General features: G+C 48.4%; 1 protein-coding gene across 10 annotated transcripts in view; it reads left to right on the plus strand.

Annotated features, from left to right (window-relative positions):
• APBB2 (amyloid beta precursor protein binding family B member 2) overlaps positions 1–19,284 on the plus strand; it is a 1,314,926-nt gene extending 1,295,642 nt beyond the window's left edge. For all 10 annotated transcript variants that reach the window (XM_078678261.1, XM_078678265.1, XM_078678264.1 and 7 more), the window contains one exon: positions 12,966–19,284. In XM_078678261.1, coding sequence (XP_078534387.1) covers positions 12,966–13,139 — 174 coding nt within the window. In that variant the 3' untranslated portion in view covers positions 13,140–19,284. The remainder of the gene's footprint in view (positions 1–12,965) is intronic.
• Positions 19,285–20,221: the final 937 nt, after the last annotated feature.

Consider the following 20,221-nt stretch of genomic DNA (forward strand, 5'->3'; position numbering starts at 1 on the left):
ATGAAAATATAACGGTTACCATATTTAAACGTTTTGAAGTCAATTGCCCGAGTAAAAGTTTACTGAAATAATACTATTGAGACTGATCGCTAACTGAACTTTAATATTTCCTTCCCATTGTCGTAGACCACTTGGCAAAGTTTGAATGATTACTAATCCACTGAGCTGTTAATGACATAGAAAACTCATGATAGGTCCAAGTCTAAAATAGAACATAAGCTAGAAATACAATGTTTGCACCACATCGATAAACAAACAAGGAACATACAGAAACAAGTAAACCAAACTATTACCAAATAAAAACACTAAACACTCAAGGAAATTAAGTCTTTGCATTTGTGAGTAGTTCATTCAGTTCAGCTTTTCCTTTACTATTCCGAAACTTGTAGTCCTGATTTAGAATGGGAGAAACAAGACTGCAAAGCAAAACCTTGACGGCATGAGCTACTTGGGCTTTACTCTAGCAGACTTCAGAGCCTTAACAGCAGCATCAACAGGTGCAGTTTGTGTTGGAAAGTGGACAACTGGGCTAGCAGGCTTGAACGTGAGACTGCATGGCACCAAAAACTAAAATGCTGTTTCTAGCATGGCAGCTGCACCAAGCTGAAATGAGTCCAGGTGCTGCCTCCCGAGACTCCATCAGACTGCAGTGAGTCAACACAGACTGCAGAGGGAAACAAAGAAGGTGTGAAATTCGCCAAATGCAATAACATAAAAAGCACACCTTATCCTATGGTCAGCAATCAGACATTTTGTTACAGTTGGCATATGGAACAAGAACTTGATGGTCAATCATTGAAAAAACCAGTACGCCTCGCTAATGAGGCAAATTGGCTCTGCCAATGTATTTTAGCCATGCTGTACAGCATCCCGGCTGCTATGCAGAATGTCTAAAACAAATAATTATAGGGCACGATGACATGGATGATGCGTGATTATGTAAATGCCAGCATGCATTCAACACAGATGATTGCACCTACAGACACGCTTTTTAGTATTTATTAAATGATGCAAGGTGGATAAAAGAATAAGAAAAGAAAACTAGCATGAAAGCGCTTTAAAAATAAAAGTAGACACATGAGCAGGTTGGGGGGAGCAGCAACACAGATAGTGGGAGAAGCAGATGTGGGGGAAAAGTAAAAAATTGGCGCGAACATGGGGGCAAAGGAAGGAACTGGTAAAGAGAGGCTGCACCAGTGTGGACTTCCCCTGCAGAACCAGGTGGCTAGCAAAGGAGAAGGGACTGCACCTTTTGTGTCCTGCTCATGGAGAGTTCATCTCGGAGGCCCAGCCAAAGCAGAAGACTCCAAGAGTCTGTAGGCTTACTTCCTGAAACCTGCTGGAGCAAGTTGGTAGCCCAACTCTTTAAGCCGCTGTTTCTCATTACTGTGCAGCACCAGAGACCATGAGCCGATGCTCAAAGTTGCACCCAAATCTGCTGGACCCAGGATAGTCTTCAGAGTGCAGGTTGGTCGCTCAGAAGGCAAGTTATCACCCAGGAAAGAATTTAGATGTAACTGCGATACTGGGCAACTAGTAGCCCACTGGCAACTGGACTTTTTCCAGGACCAAGAGAACTTTGAGGGACTTCGACTCTAGTGGCCAGGACCGCATCACAGAGTATGTGGACTGTGAGTAGCAGCAGGAATTCCCCCCGTCGACCACATCACATCTACAGCATCCTTGAGCATCTTCAGCTTCCTGGGACCTATAGCAAAGGAATAAAAGGGCATGGAACTGACTTAAGAATGCTTTTATTTCGAGGTAACTGTTTCTGTGGACCTTCGTCCCCCTGACTAGCTTCCTACCGGACTTGGTCACCTAAAGTATCTCTAAGTAACCGCATTGACACATGCCAACGTTTTTCTTGAACACGTCCAAGTGTCCAATTTGTTGAATTTGCCAATGCTGGTCCGCGGTTAAGTGAAAATGTACATACTTACTATACCGTGTAAATTTTATATCTCTAGAACTCTCTGGTGGATCTTCTTAGTTGTGGTGTCTAAAAATGCATAGAAATAAAATTTATTTTTTATAAATTGGTGTTGGATTGCCTAAGTGTCTCGTGTATTTCTTCAATTGTTTTGGTGCTGTTTAAATGATTTACATTTGTTCCTATGTAAACGCCTTGCTGCTCAGAGCCTCAGCTACTCAGGGATGAGCTTAACGTTTTGAAAACGAAACCTAGTGATCCTAATGGGGTACGTAAATGTATTACACAGTGAGGTCACACAACCACTCCATATAGTACAACCCATTTCCTCACAGTGTTATGATGCATCCTACTCAATTCAATTTGATTACCGATGGTAATATAAGCCAGAAAGTCCAGGTCTCTTTCTCCCAGGCCACAGCGTGCTCCAGTGCTGAAGCCAGCAGGCAGACACTAACTTCTCTGGTGTACAATGCTGTTACTGGTGCTGGGCACCAAGGTAACACTGAGCAAGGGACAGAAATGGCCTATCACGGCATGACTCCAAAATAAAGCCATATAGTGATTGGTCCCGTTCTGTGTCTTCCACCCACGCACTGCCTCATGCGTGCAGGAGTTGGGACTAGTGGCCGGCCTACCTACATGCTTTGCCTGAGCCAACCCAGACGCTGCCCCCTTGATCTTCATATTAGTAGACAGCATGAAAGCAGAGTCCGGATTGGTGTTGGCAGGAATACCAACTGCTCATTAGAAGACTGAGGGACTGCGGCTTTGATACCCCCCACTCCCCTCCCCCTACGCCTCCCACCCCAAAGGCTCCTAACATTGTGCAAGTAGGAGAGGCCTCAAGTGTGCTGCATGTTGGGCTGGTCACAGGAAAGCACCCATCCAACCCAAGATGCACACTTCCAGACCAGAAAGCCTTCTGTTAATTATTTAATTAATTAATACTGGGTGTAGGCTGGACACAGAAAAATGGGGGGAAGCAACGCCCCAAAGCTCCAATAGAGGAGCCGCCCCGGATTGTGAGGGATATTGGGGCTACCTGCATTGTATGCAACAGCAGTGCACGAGGAGGGTTGCACAGTCCATATTCAGGCTCCAGATTCTTTGGCAGACAGTGCATTATGGAAGATGCAATATTTTGCCTTGTGCATTCCAAAAGGCACCAGTAACTAATAAAGTCTTCCCTGGAGCAATTCCATTGACTTCCCAGTTCTGAAATGCAGTAGTCTGCCTTCCACTACTCTTTGCAGCCACATATTCAGAGAGTTTCACACTAGGGAGCTGCTGCTAACCATCCAGTCATAAGCTTTCTACATGTGTTTACTGTTCAATCATGGTGCCCCATGTTTAGGAGATGGAATGGTAACACCAACCTTCGTTGTTCTTTAATGTTTGCACAATGGAAAAAGGAATCTGCAGATTATAAATGAATCACACAATGTATAGTATTAGATACCATAAAATTGTTGGTTTCGTGATTAATCAAGAGGTTTGCTTGACCTTGATGCAGGTAATGGAGATGGTAAATTTTTGCAGAGCAAAGTTAAAACATTTTAATAGAGAACACATTGGTCATGCTCAGCAGCCAGGCTCATGCTTCTAGTTGTCCATATGGACATTTTACCTCAGTTGTACCCTTCCGTTGTCCAAGTACACACACAATGGTGTAGGAGGTGAGAGAAGTATACAAATGGTGAAATTGACACACAGATTTTTGTTAAAAATGCTCTCACCCACAAATTGGGCTTCCTAACAACATCTCTGCCCAGACCAACTCCTGGGATGGAGCGTAGGGGTGAGAAGACAATACCAACAAATAACGAGAGGGATCAAAGTGCAGAAATTGCACATAAAACTGACTCAGGAATATCCTCTCTATATTTTATTCCTGGAATCCCTGATCAGGATTAAAATGTATTATAAAGAATGGTGGTGATGGGACGAATTATTATCTGTACACCCCTCCTATCTGCATGCTTGTCAACCAGTTTCAGCTGATTTTTTTTCCCCCAAAATGGTCATCTGGCTTTCTTTAGGAATATAGATCCCGTGTAACCCCCTACTCTCCTACCTTTCTTAGTGGGTAGATTGAGGCTCGACCAAATCCGGTCTGGGTACGTGTAACCACACTGCAGTTTCACTGAGTTTCAAGAGATCAATTGCCTGTATTGGTGGGCGAACAGGAGCGTCTCCCAATAGTCATACATTCGCCAAGGTGAGGCAGCCGCCACCGCGAGCCACTCTGCTCTTCTTTTACTCAAGGCAGGGGTTATCGTTTCCTACAAGACGTGTTATTTAATGAAGATTTTGCCTAAAAAAATGATGCAGTTGGTCGTTTCCATTCCCAGACCTGTTCTGTGTGCAACTCTGATCCCCTTATGTCTTTAAAAGACTGATGACATGTATACAGATATTATTAATTATGAGACAATGACCTGCGCATTTTGTACTTGCAGCGTCTGGAACCTGACCACCCGTAGCCTAACTATACGCTTTGTGACACACTTAGATTTTACTTTTTGAATCTGTGGTGACCTCCCATCTGCAGAATCATCCGGAGTTCTCCAGAACTTCGTCTAGTTTTCAGAGTCCTGTCAACTTTTTGAAATTTGTATCCAGACATTTGACCTGTACACTCTGCTCTATGAGACGCAGGCTGCGCTACACTTGTTTCTCTTCGATCAATGGCGTTAAACCTGAGGTGTGTACATTGAACAGTTCCAGAGCAAGAGTCCATCAAAGCATACCTTTGAGGGCCAAACACCCTGCGGTGAAGTGAAGGTGCATCTGCCATGCCTTTAAGTTCTAATCTGCTCTCGCTTGCTAAGAAATACTCTCCGGATCTACAAGGGGTGGAGGGCGCAAACAGATACCTTAATGTTCACAGCCACAATGCGTTTTCCAGATATTCACACAAGATGTATAATACATATAGTTAATTTAAATGGGAAGTGTTGGGGGCGTGGCCAAGATGGCGGGCTGACCGGTCGCTCCTTCCGTGAGCTCCTGAGTCCCCGGAGCCCTTGACCCATCCTGCACCGCTGATCTCCCCCAGATCTAGCGGAGAGGGGAGCAGAAGCGGCCGTGAGCCCGGTGTGAGCGGTTTTGGAGCCCCCGGAGGCGCAGACGCGGAGACCGACGCCACATAGAGCTGGCCCCTGAGGCGGGCGGACATTGCGGCCTGAACGAGGCCGGGCGGAGGAAGAGCGGCTGACCCGCGGCACCCCGGTGCGGTGGGGCGTTCCCGGGCCCGCTGACCAGCGGGGGCGCGGTCGAGTCCCCCCCCGGTGGCGCCGGTGCTCCCTGGTGAGAAGAGCCGGCGGCCTTGGCCCTTGGCGGTGCGGCGCCGTCCGCCCCTGGTGGTGAGAGGAGTCGGGGAGGAGCGCTACGCGGACCCGGGGATTTGCGGAGCCTGGAGGCCTAGCAGGCCGGAGACGCCGGCGGACTTCCTTTGCGGGCCCCGGCTCTGGAGTGGCCCGGCTTGGACCCCGGTGGGACGCCTGTGCCTGCCCGTGACCGGTAGGACTGATCTGGTGGCTGCACGTGGGGGGCCCACACGCGGGGCCCGGGCGGAGGGCGCCAACGAACTTCGGTGACCCTGCCCACCGCCGGGCCTGTGCCCCTCGGGCTTGTGCTGCCGACCCTCGTTCCCCAGTGGGCTTGCTGGGCCCGCGTGCTGTACCTGGGGGCCCTGCAGGAGCTTGATTGGCCAGAGGGTGCTGGCCGGAGTGTGGCTTGCCCGGCGCAGGGTCTCACAGGGCGGCGGTGCCCACCTGGACAGCTGCGGTGGAGTAGCGACACAGCCGGGAGCCTGGAGACAGGGTGGTGACCCGCTCCTGGGAAGCAGGGACGCACTAGGAGAGTGTTGCAGTGGAGTGCTGGTCGTGCTCATCTCTCATCCAGTCTGTGGGGGAGCTTTGGGGCGCTGCCTGGGAGCCCCGGGTCTGCACTGGACCGACTTGCTGCGGGAGCCCACGTGGTTCGCGGGCCCCCTCCCATTCCGCCCATCTTCTCTCCCTGCGACGCACCGCCGCCTCTGCGATGTCAGGTAACAGGGGAGGCAAGAAAGGTGAGCGTACCTTACCCGAGATGTTGGGCAGGGGAGCCCCGAGACAGGACAGATCCCAGCCGACGCCGAGCCCCTCGTCCGGATCTCGTGGGGCAGAGGGGGGTGAGCCCCCGGTCACCAGGTCTTTTCTGGAGTCGCTGTTTAGCACACTCAGGGAGGACTTTCAGACCCTGAAGCAGGAGGTGGCGGGCGAGGTCCGAGAAGTGAGAAGAGAAGTTGACTCGCTTGGTGAGCGGGTCGCCACCATGGAGGACGCTAATCAATCCAGGGACGAGGAGATCACGAACCTACAACAGGAAGTGCTGCGGCTTAGGGACCAGCAGATCGACCTCCAGGCCCACGCCGAGGATCTTGAGAATCGGTCCAGGCGCAACAACATCAGGGTCAGGGGCGTTCCGTCCAAAGAGGAGGGGGAGGACGTCACGGCCTACCTACGAGACCTGTTCCGGGATGTCCTGGGCGAAGCGGCTGACTTTCCGGTGAGGATTGACAGGGCGCATAGGGTGGGCCTCCCGCGTAGGGCCTCGGCACCACCCCCAGATATATTGGCCTTTCTCCCGGATTTCCCTCTGAAGGAGCGTATTCTCCGTGAAGCCCGTCAGAAACAACCGTTGAGCTTCAGGGGTCACCAGATTGCGCTGTTTCATGATCTGTCCACGATTACGTTGCAGAAACGCAAGTCCTTCAAAATTGCCACGGACTTTCTCAGAGAGCATGACACGCAATACTCCTGGGGCCACCCCTTCAGGCTTATTTTTCGCTGGAACGGGACACTGCACCAACTGAGATCCCTGCAGGACACGTGTGGGGTGCTAGGAATCACCGCTACTGATGAGGATGTCCCGACGCCACGCCGCCGCAATTCTAGAGGGGGCTGGCAGACAGTCCGACGGCGCCGGACCACGCCTCAGCCTTCTCGACCGGACTCTCCTACGGTCAGAGCGGAAATGGACAGCGCCATACGGGAAGTATCTGGCTCCACGTCGTCCAGTGACGTGGCCATGACGGCTTGAGCATCGTCTTGGGGGAGATCATCTTGGCTTTACTGGCACTGCAGGTTTGAGGGTTCCGGGGGGGGTGGGGGGCTCTGGGGGGGCATGGATGGTGGCTGGACGTCCACTCGGACACTTTACCACAGACTTGCCCGTTAGGGGCTGGACTGGGACAATGGGGTTTTTCACACCATTAAGGTTGATGTTGGGGAGAGTGGGAGGGGATCTGTGTAGGGGTGTGGAGGAGAGATGGAGAGATGGGGAGTTGGGGAGTTTGAGGGTTGTTTGGGGTGTTGGGGTGGGGAGGGTTCGGGGTTCGGGATGTGCCTCATTTGCCTTATGCTGTGCTTTTTGTGCCCTCATGCTGCCTTTCTTGAGTGGGGAGGTATCTGTTCGGGAGGGGATTCTGATGGTGTGCTGGGCGGGCTCTCTGGTTTCAGGGTGCTGTTGTTGCTGTGTTCTTCCTGCGCTGGGAGAGGGGGGGAGATGTAGTGCTGACCTTCTGTTGTATTCACCCTGGGCCCCTGCTACTTCAGGTTCACATGTCGCCTCCCCTTTGGCTATTTCACCGTGGCTCGCTCCTGCGCCTGCCCCGCTCCGCCTCCCCACCTGGCGGGGTGTTTCCCGTGTCTCCGGGCCCCATTGCAGCTCTTTCTCCTTTGTTTACTCATGGCCCTGAAGATCGTTACCCTTAATGTGAAGGGTTTGAATAACCCGGTCAAGCGCAGGGCGATACTATCCCTTCTTGAGAGCACCCAGGCGGATATCTGCCTTTTACAAGAAACGCATCTCCTGGCCCGAGACTGTCCCAGGTTGCGGTCCCCGAAGTTCCCGGTTCAGCTTTTTTCCTCTGGGACTACTAAAACGGCAGGGGTTGCTATCTTGGTGTCTGGGAAGTTCAGAGGGGAGGTACTGCACAAGGTGGCGGAGCAGAAGGGGAGGCTCCTGGCATACAGATTTAGGTTAGGGGGTTTCCCTTTCACGGTGGGTTCAGTGTATAGCACTAATGATCGCCAGGACTTGTTTTTGCAGTCTGCTTTAGCCGATATTGCGACTACCCCAGATAGGCATATACTCATTGGTGGTGACCTGAATATGGTCTTCAACTCATCTTTAGACAGATCCGCGCAGCGCCATCCACAGACTGGGGAAATTTCACAGCTTAGTGCCTCACACTTAGGAGACCTGGACGTGCACGATCTTTGGAGACAATTACATCCCGCCTCGAGGGCCTATTCCTATTACTCCCACGCACATAGGACTTACGCCAGACTGGACTACCTCCTGGTGACGGGGCCGTTGGCCGCACTTGCGACAGCATCTGACATAGGGGTCCTCACGTTGTCGGACCATGCTCCGGTGTCGGGATGCTTCCAGTTGCCGCCGATATCCCCGAGACGCGGGGTCTGGCGCCTCCGGGACACTCTGTTACACCGACGGGAGGTACTGTCGCGGATCCGGGCCGCGATTGCTGGGTTCCGGGAGCACAATGAGAACGACGATACCACCCGGGCGACGCAGTGGTCAGCCCTGAAGGCGGTGCTGCGGGGAGAGTTCATTTCCATCTCCTCGGCGGAGAACAGGGATAGACAGCGGAAGAGGGACGAACTTACAGGTACGGTTCGGGAGCTAGAACAGGTACACCAGAGGACAGGGGCCCCCAGAGTCTGGAGGCAGCTCAAGGCGGCGCGGAAGCTTCTCTCCGCGCTGGATATGGACAGGGCGGAATATGCGGCGCTGCGCCTGAAGCACGCATACTATACTGGCGGTGACCGTTGCGGCCGGTTGCTAGCGAATAAACTGCGGGTACGACACCAACGCCAGAAGGTCGAGGGCCTGTCCGTCCCCGGAGGCGGGTTGGTCACGGAGGACGACCAGATAGCGGAAGGCTTCCGCCGATATTATGCGGACCTCTACGCTGGCGAGCCCCCGTCGGCCTCGGCAGAGGCTGATTACCTCACATCGGTCGACCTCCCGGTACTCACGCCAGAACAGGCTGAGTACCTGGACCGGGATATCCGCCCGGAGGAAGTGATTGGGGCTATCTCCCGACTCAAGCATGGGAAGGCCCCGGGGCCCGACGGTTATAGTCCACTCTTCTACAAAACATTCTGCCCGGAGCTGGCCCCGCTGCTGACACGACTCTTTAACTCCTTTGCGGAGTCTGGGGCCATCCCCCCGGATCTACTGAGGGCGACGGTGTCGGTTATTCCCAAGCCGGGAAAGCCCCGCACCGAATGTGCATCCTATAGGCCGATCTCGCTGCTCAATGTAGACCTTAAGCTTTACACCGGGATCCTGGCCGCACGTTTGGCGCCTCATCTGCCGGGGTTGGTGGATCCGGATCAGGCCGGGTTTGTCCCGGGCCGGCAGACAGTGGACAACACCAAACGGGTGGTCCACGTTCTGGAGAAGACCTCTCGGATCCCCGGGGAGCATATGCTGCTTTCGGTGGACGCCGAAAAGGCGTTCGATCGGGTGCATTGGCCCTACCTCGAGAAGGTTCTCTGTAAGCTGGGGTTGGGCGAGAAGTTTCGCACCCTAATACTTAACTGTTACAAGTTTCCCACTGCGACGGTGAGGGTCAATGGTTGCAATTCGGGCCAATTCGCGATTGAACGGGGTACTAGGCAGGGGTGCCCCCTGTCCCCGCTGCTCTTCGCTCTGTACATGGAGCCTTTTGCCCAGAGGATCAGAAGTAACCCAGAAGTGACGGGTGTCAAGATGGGCGGCTACATCCACACTATCAGCCTCTATGCGGATGACGTGATCTTTATGCTCGACAACCCGAAGGAGGCGCTCCCTGCCTGCCTCGCAGAGTTGGACGCTTTTGCGGCTGTGGCGGGGTTCAAAATGAACATGAGGAAATCGGCGGCCCTTGACATCTCGCTCGCCTCGGCTACCAGGCTGGAGCTGCAGAACCGCTTCCCCTTGCAATGGTCTAGAGATCTGATCCCATACCTGGGGGTACTGCTGGCACCATCCCTGCCTGCCATGGTTACGGCTAACTATGCGGCCTTAGGGACCAAACTGAAAGAAGAGTTGCTCCGGTGGAGCAAAGGTACGCTATCACTGTTGGGACGCATTGCTGCAGTGAAAATGACTCTCCTGCCGCAGGTGCTGTATCTGTTCCGTGCTTTGCCTTTACAGCCTCCGAAGGGATGGATACGACAGACTCAGGCTGATATCGCTCGATTTGTTTGGCAGGGTCGTAAACCTAGACTCCGTAGAGCCCTCTCCACACTGGCACCCGAGTCCGGGGGCCTCGGCATCCCGGACTTACACAAGTACTTCCAGGCGGCGCAGTTGCGCTACTTGGTTGAATGGAGTAAATGGGAGTCGGACAGACACTGGCTGTTTCAGGATCAGGCGGTGGCGGGCAGGACTCTGCAGGAGATACCTTTCCTTCGCAGGAGTCACAGGCCCCCCAATCTGTATGCGTCCTTTGTCACGCAGGCCACGCTCCGTGTTTGGGATGCCGTGTGCACTCGACATGAACTTACCACCTTCCCGTCGCCGCTTACTCCCTTGGCGGGGAATCCTGACTTCCGGCCCGGAACAGAACCTGGAGCGTTTTCGCTCTGGCAAACAGCCAGGTGCTGTGCATTGGTTCATATTTATGGCCCGGAGGGTGCTGTGTCGTTCGCTGACTTGTGCAGGGAATACCACTTACCCGAGACGGAGCGTATGCGATACCTGCAGGTTCGCCACTGGGCGTTACAGCCGCAGGTGCGAGATCTGGCTGATCGGAAACTTACCCCTTACGAGCTGTGGCTTGCGACGCGCTCCTCCGACGCCAAGCTTATCTCGGATCTTTACCGGCTACTACAGCCCCCCCCCCCCATCACTTTTATAGCCCCGGGAGGGCGCGCTGGGAGCGGGAGCTGGGGAGGACGCTGAGTCACAAGGAATGGGACGACATTTCGTATCGAGCTCGGCACTCGGCCTACCACACTGGGCTCACGGAGACTTTTACGAAGGTATCTACGTACTGGTACTATACGCCTCAGAGGCTGCACGACATGAACCATCACATACAGGACACCTGCTGGCGCGAATGTGGGCAGACGGGAACACTCTCGCACATTTTATGGGATTGTCCGTTGCTGGGTCCGTATTGGCGGGAGGTCCTGGATGATATAGATCAGTGCTTTGACATAGAATTGCCGCGCCTTCCTGCCTATGTTTTGCTAGGGTTACCCAATGGCCTGATGTACCCACTGCGCTCTAGGAGGGGCAGACAAATAGCGATCGCTCTGGGGTCGGCGATCCAGAACATCCTTATATATTGGCGTACCACCACGCTTCCCACAACCACGGGCTGGTTACACAGGTTGTGGCATGTTCTAGGGATGGAGAAGATGTCCCTCACGGTGGCGGGGGAGGTAGACAGATTTGATGACCTGTGGCGGCCTTTTGGTGTCCTATTGCAATCAGAGTTCAAGGAGATCACCTGTCCACGTTATCTCCGACTGCTGCGGCTGACCACCCCGATTTCCTAATGGGTGGGGGGGGGAGGAGGGGAGGGCGCGGGGTTCCTTTCTGAAAGTGAGGGTGTTGCTGGACATTCGCTCAGGCACGGGGGGGTGGGGGGGAGTTGGGGTGGGGAGGGGTGGGAGTTGGGGGGGGTGTTCTGGTTTTGGAACAAGTACATCATGGCGCTCACCCTCTTATTGGGGCTCTACACTCGCTTGGCTAGTCCTCTCCGGATACTGATGGGGTTCTTGGGGAGAGTCTTTGCAGTATACTTTCATGATGTCTGTATTCCTTGTATGTATTATTGTTTTTTTCTTGTTGCAGAAACTCTAATAAAATACTTTAAACCTAAATGGGAAGTGTTTAAATAGTGGTTGGTGCTCTAAAAGTTTGGTGTGATGTTGGTATTCTTCTATAACAATACCGATTCATGTCCTGAAGTGCAATGTACCCCCAGTACTGGAGAGCGCAATCCAGGATGCGGCATAAGCGTAACAAGACATTAGGGCGGAGAACACATTATGCTTTAAACCTAAGGAAGACACACCAGCTAACAGGGCGTTTGCAACCAGTGCTCTGCTGGTTCACCTTGAAATAAAGCCCTGCACCTGCCAGCACCCCAATAACACTTCCACTCCGTCTCCAAGGCCTGCCTCTCCATTGATCTTGTGCAGCCTGCATGCTGCGTTCTATGGGCCCTCGTCTAATACAAAAACAATTACAAGCAGGTGAAGTGAAAAAGTCTCCGATGTTGGAATCTGATGTCATTTTCAAACTGTCCGATTCGAGTAACACTTCGACTATCTGACAAGAGGAAAATGATTAGTTAAAGAAACTGAAACTGCACTCCACGACCCATGTTTTTGCTTGTTCGATTACAGCAATCAAAAACGAGCATTGGCAAAGTCAAGAGGAGTGGTTTGCGTTTTCAGGTATAAGTAAGACCTGTTGATTTGACGGGTATGCTGAATTTTTTTTAATAAATTGTGGCTCGGCATCGAGATCATAGAAGGATTCCGGCAATTGAATGTAGTTGCTAGGGCTGTCAAAGGAATATTATTATAATGGATACAATTAGAATAACAACCCATAGGTCTGTCTTGTGGTAAAAAAAAATGTAAGAAATTATTCCTTTTGTATCAATGCATGTATAAGATAAATAATTGTGTGTTACAAAAATGTGATGATTGAGTGTTCTTTTCAGAGCTACAATATTAATTTCCATGAAAGCACTTCTTGGGAGGCGGAAGGATACACTCTAACAGCCAATAAATAGCATGACAGTGAGACTAAAGCCCTTCCATGGGCTGATCCAAGATGTTAATGTTATCTCAAGCGAGTGGCTGAATGGGGTCACAAGAGCAAGCTAATGCCATGAAGGGGCGGACCCAATCCAAAATGCATATTGGTGTATGGCATGGTCTAATTTACAATGTGGTACCTGTACATGGTAATAGATAGTAAAACGTGTTTTTTTTTTTCATTGCAGTTGCGGTACCAGAAGTGTTTGGTTGCCAGGCCTCCTTTGCATAAAATGCAACCTCCTCCTCCACCTCCCCCTCCAGACACAGTGACGCGAAGAGTTACAACGAGCGTAAAACGAGGAGTCTTGTCCCTCATTGACACTCTAAAACAGAAGCGTCCTGTTCCTGAAATGCCCTAGCTGCGAACCTGAAAGAGGATTCTTGGACACACTACAATACTTTACGGGAGGTAAAGTGGTTACACAAAAGCAACACAAACCGATGCTCAGCCTTCCGTTCAATTGCTGCTGCTTTGTCTTCGGAGAGTACTCCTTATGAAAAACAATGTTAGACGAGCATGTACACTTGTCCGTCGCCACCATCGTGTAACTTGAAAAGAAGCATGAATATACATATATATATATAAATATAATTTTTATTTTTGTCTGTGAATTTCTTTATGGGCAGTGGAAGGTCTGTTTCTGATGTACATAAAAAGAACATTTCGAAAGTAGGCTCACGAGAAACAAGAACATAGCCACATCTCTGACAGCGGACTGTTCCTACAGCGCTTGGAGGCCATGCTGCTGAAGTTCCATTGTATCACAATCATCTTGGATAGCATTCGTCGTAAGCGGCTCTTGAGTCCTTAGACGATCACTCCTTGTTTTCAAATATTGGAGAAGTGATGGTGGACATCACTTGTCGGCTTGAAGACGCACTAGAATCCTCGCCTGTTCCAACTGGCAGATAATCCACAGAGGAGCTTTCCTTTTTGTGCTTTTTAACCAGCATGACCTCGGCACTTGGAGAATGATTGGAGTAGCTTAGCCCTGTAGCACTTTAATCAGCACTACAGAAATCAGAACAAAGGGGAAAACGTTTTAGAATCCAGGCACTTTGCGCCTAATAATTGTAGTCCAACAAGAAAATCCAACTGACTGATTCAAATTTATATGATCAACTTACTGAATGGTCAAAACTATTCCTAAGTTCTCTGACACAGATTGACGCTGTCATAATGCTGCACTTTTTCTGTTTGTTCCAGAAATGTCCTCAAAGTGCTGTGTCCTCACCTCAGCAGTCTGAATGAGTGTCAGTGGAGTTCTGTTTACTTTTGCTACCTGAACTAAAGTATTGCCCATCAACTGTCCTTCTGCCCTGTTCTTCTATCTGCTGTAAATGATTGTTCTAATGCACCTTGGTTTTTTCCCAATAATTCACAGCAAAAATGGACTCCAGCTGAATGTTGTTGCAATCAGCACTGTCAAAGCAGGAAGGGAATATTGGCATGATGGCTCTCATATTTGGTTTCTATAAGCTCTACTTTCCCGAGATAGCCCAAGTGGCTGCATTGCAGCTGCAGTCAGGCCCCACAATGCACACGATAAGTGACATGCGCTTTACTGCTCATTGTAGCCTAAGAATGCTGGTCCTTCAAACTGTTTATGTAGAGCTCATGCGATTGGAGCATTGCATGATGCACTAATGGGCTGTGTAGGTAGATCTCCTTTGTCATCATCGCTGTGCATTCAGATGGTCAATATATGTCCTAAAGTGGCAGAACTCTTCTGTCTCGTCTAAGTTCCCACAGATATGCTAAGTGTTGCCGCCTTTATATTTCTGTTGCCTCTCATACAGTGGTTTAACCCACACCTTTTTTGCTTTTGCATGGAAGAATTATCGTGTAATGTGTAATTTGTTATTCTTGTTCCTCAAGATTAAGACCAAGGCATCACTGTTCTCATATACAAGGTCAATGGACTAATCAAGCATACTTTGGCGCTCCCACAATCATGGGCCTGAGCCTCAGGTGAGGGTTCATAAAGAGGGGCTGTATTATTTAAAGCCATAACTCTGTAAAGGGAGGAGCAATAGGACTATCTCCCACCAGAAAACCTTTCTAGCGTGAACCCATATTACCCACTGGGAATCACTGTGTTGATTCAAAAACACAGGCCTTATCAGCAGAGCTAGCACGCCAGTTAGAGCTTGCTGCCGTGCCTTTCATGGATGTGTTCATCGCCGCGGCTGCCATCTCCATGCTTACCCGCTTCCCAGCTAGGCCAAACATACAAAGTAAGAACACTCACCGGTGCCACAGACACAGTATAGTGAGCTGTTGCTCGTGTGCGGAAGCATGGTGCAATGGTTCTACTGGGTTCTTTCTGTGTGTAGAATCTATAATGAGTGAGAAGATGGCAGGTTCTGTAATGGCAGCGAGAGCTCTCCTGGTGGGATCGCCATTGATAGTCCTAAACATTTGAATAGCACAGGTGCAGCATCACGGAGCACCTTACTTTATAACCGTAGTTTAAACCTGAGCTTAATTTTTACTAATTCCTTTTCAAATGAACAAAATTAAATAAAATAATGCCAATTAAATCCGAAAGGCAGCTGCTCATCATAGCTAAAATCTGACGCCAAACCTGTAAGGTGTCCAGCAGATCTGATATCACCTCATGCATTGTACATTTCTTTATTTTGAAATTACAGAGCTCATGGATCCTACCTTTCTATGATTTACCATCTTGAAGCCACTGCTCGTATGAAGGTGGGATGTTTAGGACTTCAACGAGGATTCCCCACGAGAGAGAACTAAGATTATAAGTATTCTTTCCTTCTCTGGTGTGGGGTCTTCTTTGTTAGCCCTACATTTTTAAATTGACTAGCTAGCACATTCCTATTCAAATGTAACAAAAGGAGCAATAGAATGGCAAACAAGGGTATTGCTATGTTAACTAAGCAGGTTCATTAAGGAGGCCTGCCCACTTGTGGGTCTATCATTTGGTCTGAGTCCAGACAGTAGTGTCTGTTTGAAATATGAATACATCTCTAGGTTAACGCTTTGCAGATGTCCCAATAATTACATTGACCAAAGCTGTTGAGGCCTCTTTACCTATTGTAGCATCTATCTGCCCCCTGTGTTTCCTAGACACACACCTGCTAGGTTTTTGGTAGCAAATAGAAGACGCAATCCATCTGGAAATTAATTGACTGGATGCATCTAGGACCTGTTCATATTGGCCACAAATCACAAATTGTTTTTAGGATTTCAGATGACCAAAGCATCATGCAAATATAAACAAATCACCTCCCTTCCAATGTATCTCCTTACATATTTCCACCCTTCCAATGTATCTCCTTACATATTTGCACCAAACAGTGACTATATTGGTGGAGTTTGTTACAATTTGTGTTCCACTTTTCTCATCTTTTTGGGTGCGATTTAGGTACAAAGATAAGCGTGCAAAATGCATTCCTCCATTTTTGGGTGTAGTCTCCAGAACTATTGCTTTTGATAGTAGGAATCTGATTTGCATTATCTGATGTATATTTTAATCTGTGCATGCTTAATGTGTACACTCGTAGACATTGCACGTGCATACATTCTAATACCACCCATTTCATTACTCATAGATTCATCTTTTTGCAAACCTACATTGTGACTTTTTCCAGGTATAACAGGTGCCAGGATAAACGCTTTCGGGATTTGCTCTTTTTGTTTTTGACAGACACTTTCATTTTGTATGTTTAATTATATTTGGGATAAAGTGCTCCTAAAAGTACATTATAAGGGCATTTATTGCAAGGTGCCAAGGAGTTGAGTGATGATCTGAAGGTACAAGGCCTTTATGGCACAGAACTCAGAGGGGCTTTGCAGTATTCACTTTTATTCTACAGCTTGCAGGCACTATATCCAATATTTGAAGTGGGTTCTAGTTTCACCTCAGCCTTCCGCTTTTGTTGAATCTGCCCCTGGGACTGACAAAGGAAGCTCTGATTCATAGTTGGCGGAGCGTTCTTGTCTGCTCTCTGATTTGTCCGAGGTGTGCAGATGCAGCAAGCGTCCATGTTTATAGCCGCCTCACCCTCCAGCTATCCAGACCTGCAAAGGTTCCTGGGGAGCGGGAACAGTCCCCCCTCCTTTCAATCCCTCACATTTCGGTTCCCTACTTTGGGCAAGATGCTCAGGCATAACTAGAAACCCTGTGACCAGCCATGGGAGCAGAAACCTACGAGATTGGAGAGACGGAATGTATGGAGGGGAGTTTTGGGACAGAGACCCTCCTCCTAATGTTAGGCCACGTGGCCGAGTCTGTGGCCCAGGAACATACTGAGGTGGAGAGAGTGGGCACTCGACGTTTGGTTTTCCTGCTACATGGACCACACTTGGCCTACCTCAAGTTTTGGATTTTTTTTAAATGTATTTTTGCTTTGAGCCACATGTTTTCCACAGCACTATTCTCTTTATAAATAATGCTTGCTAAAAAAGACTCCCCGTATTTGCTTTAGTGTCTTACCTGTAAATGACAAAGTCCCCCTCGCTCTACATTTAGGAGCGTCCATTGTCTGCCTTGCCAAAATGTAGTCTTTTTTCATGGCGACTTTGCTTCCATTAAAGTGTCTGTACTAGCTTGTTTGTAAAGCCAACACATGCAAGCATCAGGTTAGTTGCTCAGTGAGATTATTAGTCTGATGCCCCGGAAATCTGAAGCGCGAGTCACACTTGTTCAAGCATCAGACTCCAATATATGCCTGTTGCCCCGGAAACGGAAGCCTGACCCACCTGCCTAACCATCCAACCCCATTGAGCCACTTATGCAACCGTAGGACTCGCTGTGAAGAATGGAGATGAAAGCCATGATGTCTAAAAGTGAAGACCCTTTGCAGACATTTTGTTTGAAAACATTATTTGCATATTGTATCTCTGCTTAGAAAATAACTTTGTTAAAAAAGGCCACACATATGAAATAATATTAAGATGTTTATTTTCTGCCATGGCCAAAAACTGAGTGACGACTTGTGTGGGAGTAAATGTCGGTCTTTCCTAATGTCATAGTAAGACTTCAGTTATCTATGCATTCTTTATATTGAGTATATCTGTAAGCAGACAGCCATGTTTACTATATCTTGTTTCTTATATGACATTTTTTTTAAATAGCCGATCAAATACAGTTTAAAATATTTTTAATTTATTTATTCTATTTTTACTGAATATCCCTAAAAACAACCTTTATGTATTATCTTTGCTGGCCATCCTGTCAAAAAGCCACCTTACTGAATAATCACTTTAAAGAACACTTCAACTTCTTTACGGTGGTTTTGTAACGATTTGTAGTCACGTTTTTATTGGATTATATAGATCAAACTGCTTTGTGGTGTGTGAAGCTGTTTATTTTTTATTTTGTATAGTAAAAATGAATGCATAAATGCACCTGCTTGTACCACTCACATGCCTAAGCACCTCTCGTGAGTGTGATGAACTATCGAATCCAGAAAGACTTAAGTATTTTGAAGCTACAAGTGGGTATTTGGATGGGTAAGGGTATAATTTGTGACTGGCAGTGTGGCCAGAGATAGGAATGCCACATGCCACGAGATGTGTGCTCCTTAGCAGTGGCATTAAGAATGTCTCTCGTACCTATGTCTGTAACTTGGGACACACTTCATTCAGTGGTTGTAGACGCACTTGGCTCTGCATTCAGCGTTGTTGCCACCACTTGCTGGTCCACTAAATAAAACAGTGACCCAACAGAACACATACTGCCCAGGCCCAAGAAGAGACTCGCACAAATGGGTGTCTATAACCAAAGCAAGATATTGGCTGCAAGTTCTGGTGTTTATTTACATCAGTAGGAAAGGACATTGTCTGTTGTAAGTGGGGGTGAGAGGATATTATATTTGCAACACTTATCACCCTGCAGCACCCAGTGTTTTATTATAGCCTTAGAGCCCGACGTAGCGGGCTCTACCAGCCATGAAAGGCTTGCTCCAGCATTAAAGCCCAAACCCTCGGGCTCGGTGAGGCCTTTGTTCACAGTAGCAGCTGTAAACAAACATTGGAATGTTGATGCACCGGACTTCTACCAGGCATAGAAGTCCGAAGCACTCCATTGTCTTTAACGGAGCACTCAATAGACCAATGTACGAATTACCAAGAGTGCAAACTTCAACTTTTGAAAAAATCAGTGATTCCCAATCGGAGACTGTCACCTTAAAAAGATGCGACAGTCGTCTCACAAAGAGGTGCCCTTCAGAAAAAAAACATAGTTTGGATGACTTCAGCATTATTTCCATTCGTTTTCTAGTATTAGAAGCCTAGCGTTTGTCTCAATGGATTGCTGACTTGCACAGTATTCAGAAGTCAGCAGGGGAAGCTAGTTCTGCCTCAGTACAGCATCTTCAAAACAGTAAAGATGGCAGTGCCTGTTGTGAAACCACCCTAGAGCTTGTAGCTACAGCAAAGTGCTAATTTACAATAAAGAGGACATTCTTCCACTGTTTGCCACTTTTTCACATTTCAATGTAATCTGTTGTGAGAATAAACTAAACTGCATACAACTCTTTCTTGGTTGTTACTGCTCTTTGATGTTTTCACATATTTGTTGATTGCGACCAAATACAGAATACCTTTTGTCACTATAATGATTGTTTAGAAGAAATATGCAAATATGCCTGAAGATGAATGAATCGTGTAAATGAATTTATACGGTGGTACATGTTTAGCCTTCATAGGGCTGTTAGAAATTCAATGAAAAATGTCAACTTGCAGCAAGCTTTTTACATATGACATGGAATTGCTCAAAATAGAAAGCTTTTGGGGGAAATGATGCAAATTATATGTGACCTAATTGTCATGGGAACAGAAAAGTCAATAAAAGTGTGTTTACTTGTAATAATCTGGAGACGAAAGCAAGGTTTACTGAAACTCCGTATGCTGGCATTGGCAGTGCTTGCAAAGCCTACACTAGTTGTCCTCCAATGCACCGAAGTTTGTGAGATGGAAGAAAGACTTAATAGAGTGGGCACTGGCTGATGAGCAGCACATGAAGGCCACCGTGAGGGATGATAACTGAAGACCTGGAAACACGGGGCAGATGCTTTCTAAAATGACAAACCAACCAAAAAATAGGCCACCGTGAATGGCGACACATGGATGTTGGGGGTCTGCTGTGGGAGGATGTTCGGTTGAGTTCAAAGGTTAACATGAGATGCTGTTATTGGGGTATTGTACACTTGCTGCTGCAGTCATTTGAGATTGATTCGTGATGTAACACGGTCATGGCCAGGAAGTGTATTGAAAAGCTATGTTGGGAAAAATTTAAGAAAAAAAAGACCTTAAAATAACTTTGAACAAAATAGATTACTAAACTAGGACAGTATTTTGATATATTAATATACAGAAGGACTAGTGTAAAAGGGCAGTAAATAAGATTAAACAATGATTTGATAAAGATTCATTTTAAACAAAAACATATTGTATCCCAGAGTTTAGAAT

This window comes from Lissotriton helveticus, chromosome 2_2, assembly GCF_964261635.1.
Source record: "Lissotriton helveticus chromosome 2_2, aLisHel1.1, whole genome shotgun sequence".
NCBI lineage: Eukaryota > Metazoa > Chordata > Amphibia > Caudata > Salamandridae > Lissotriton > Lissotriton helveticus.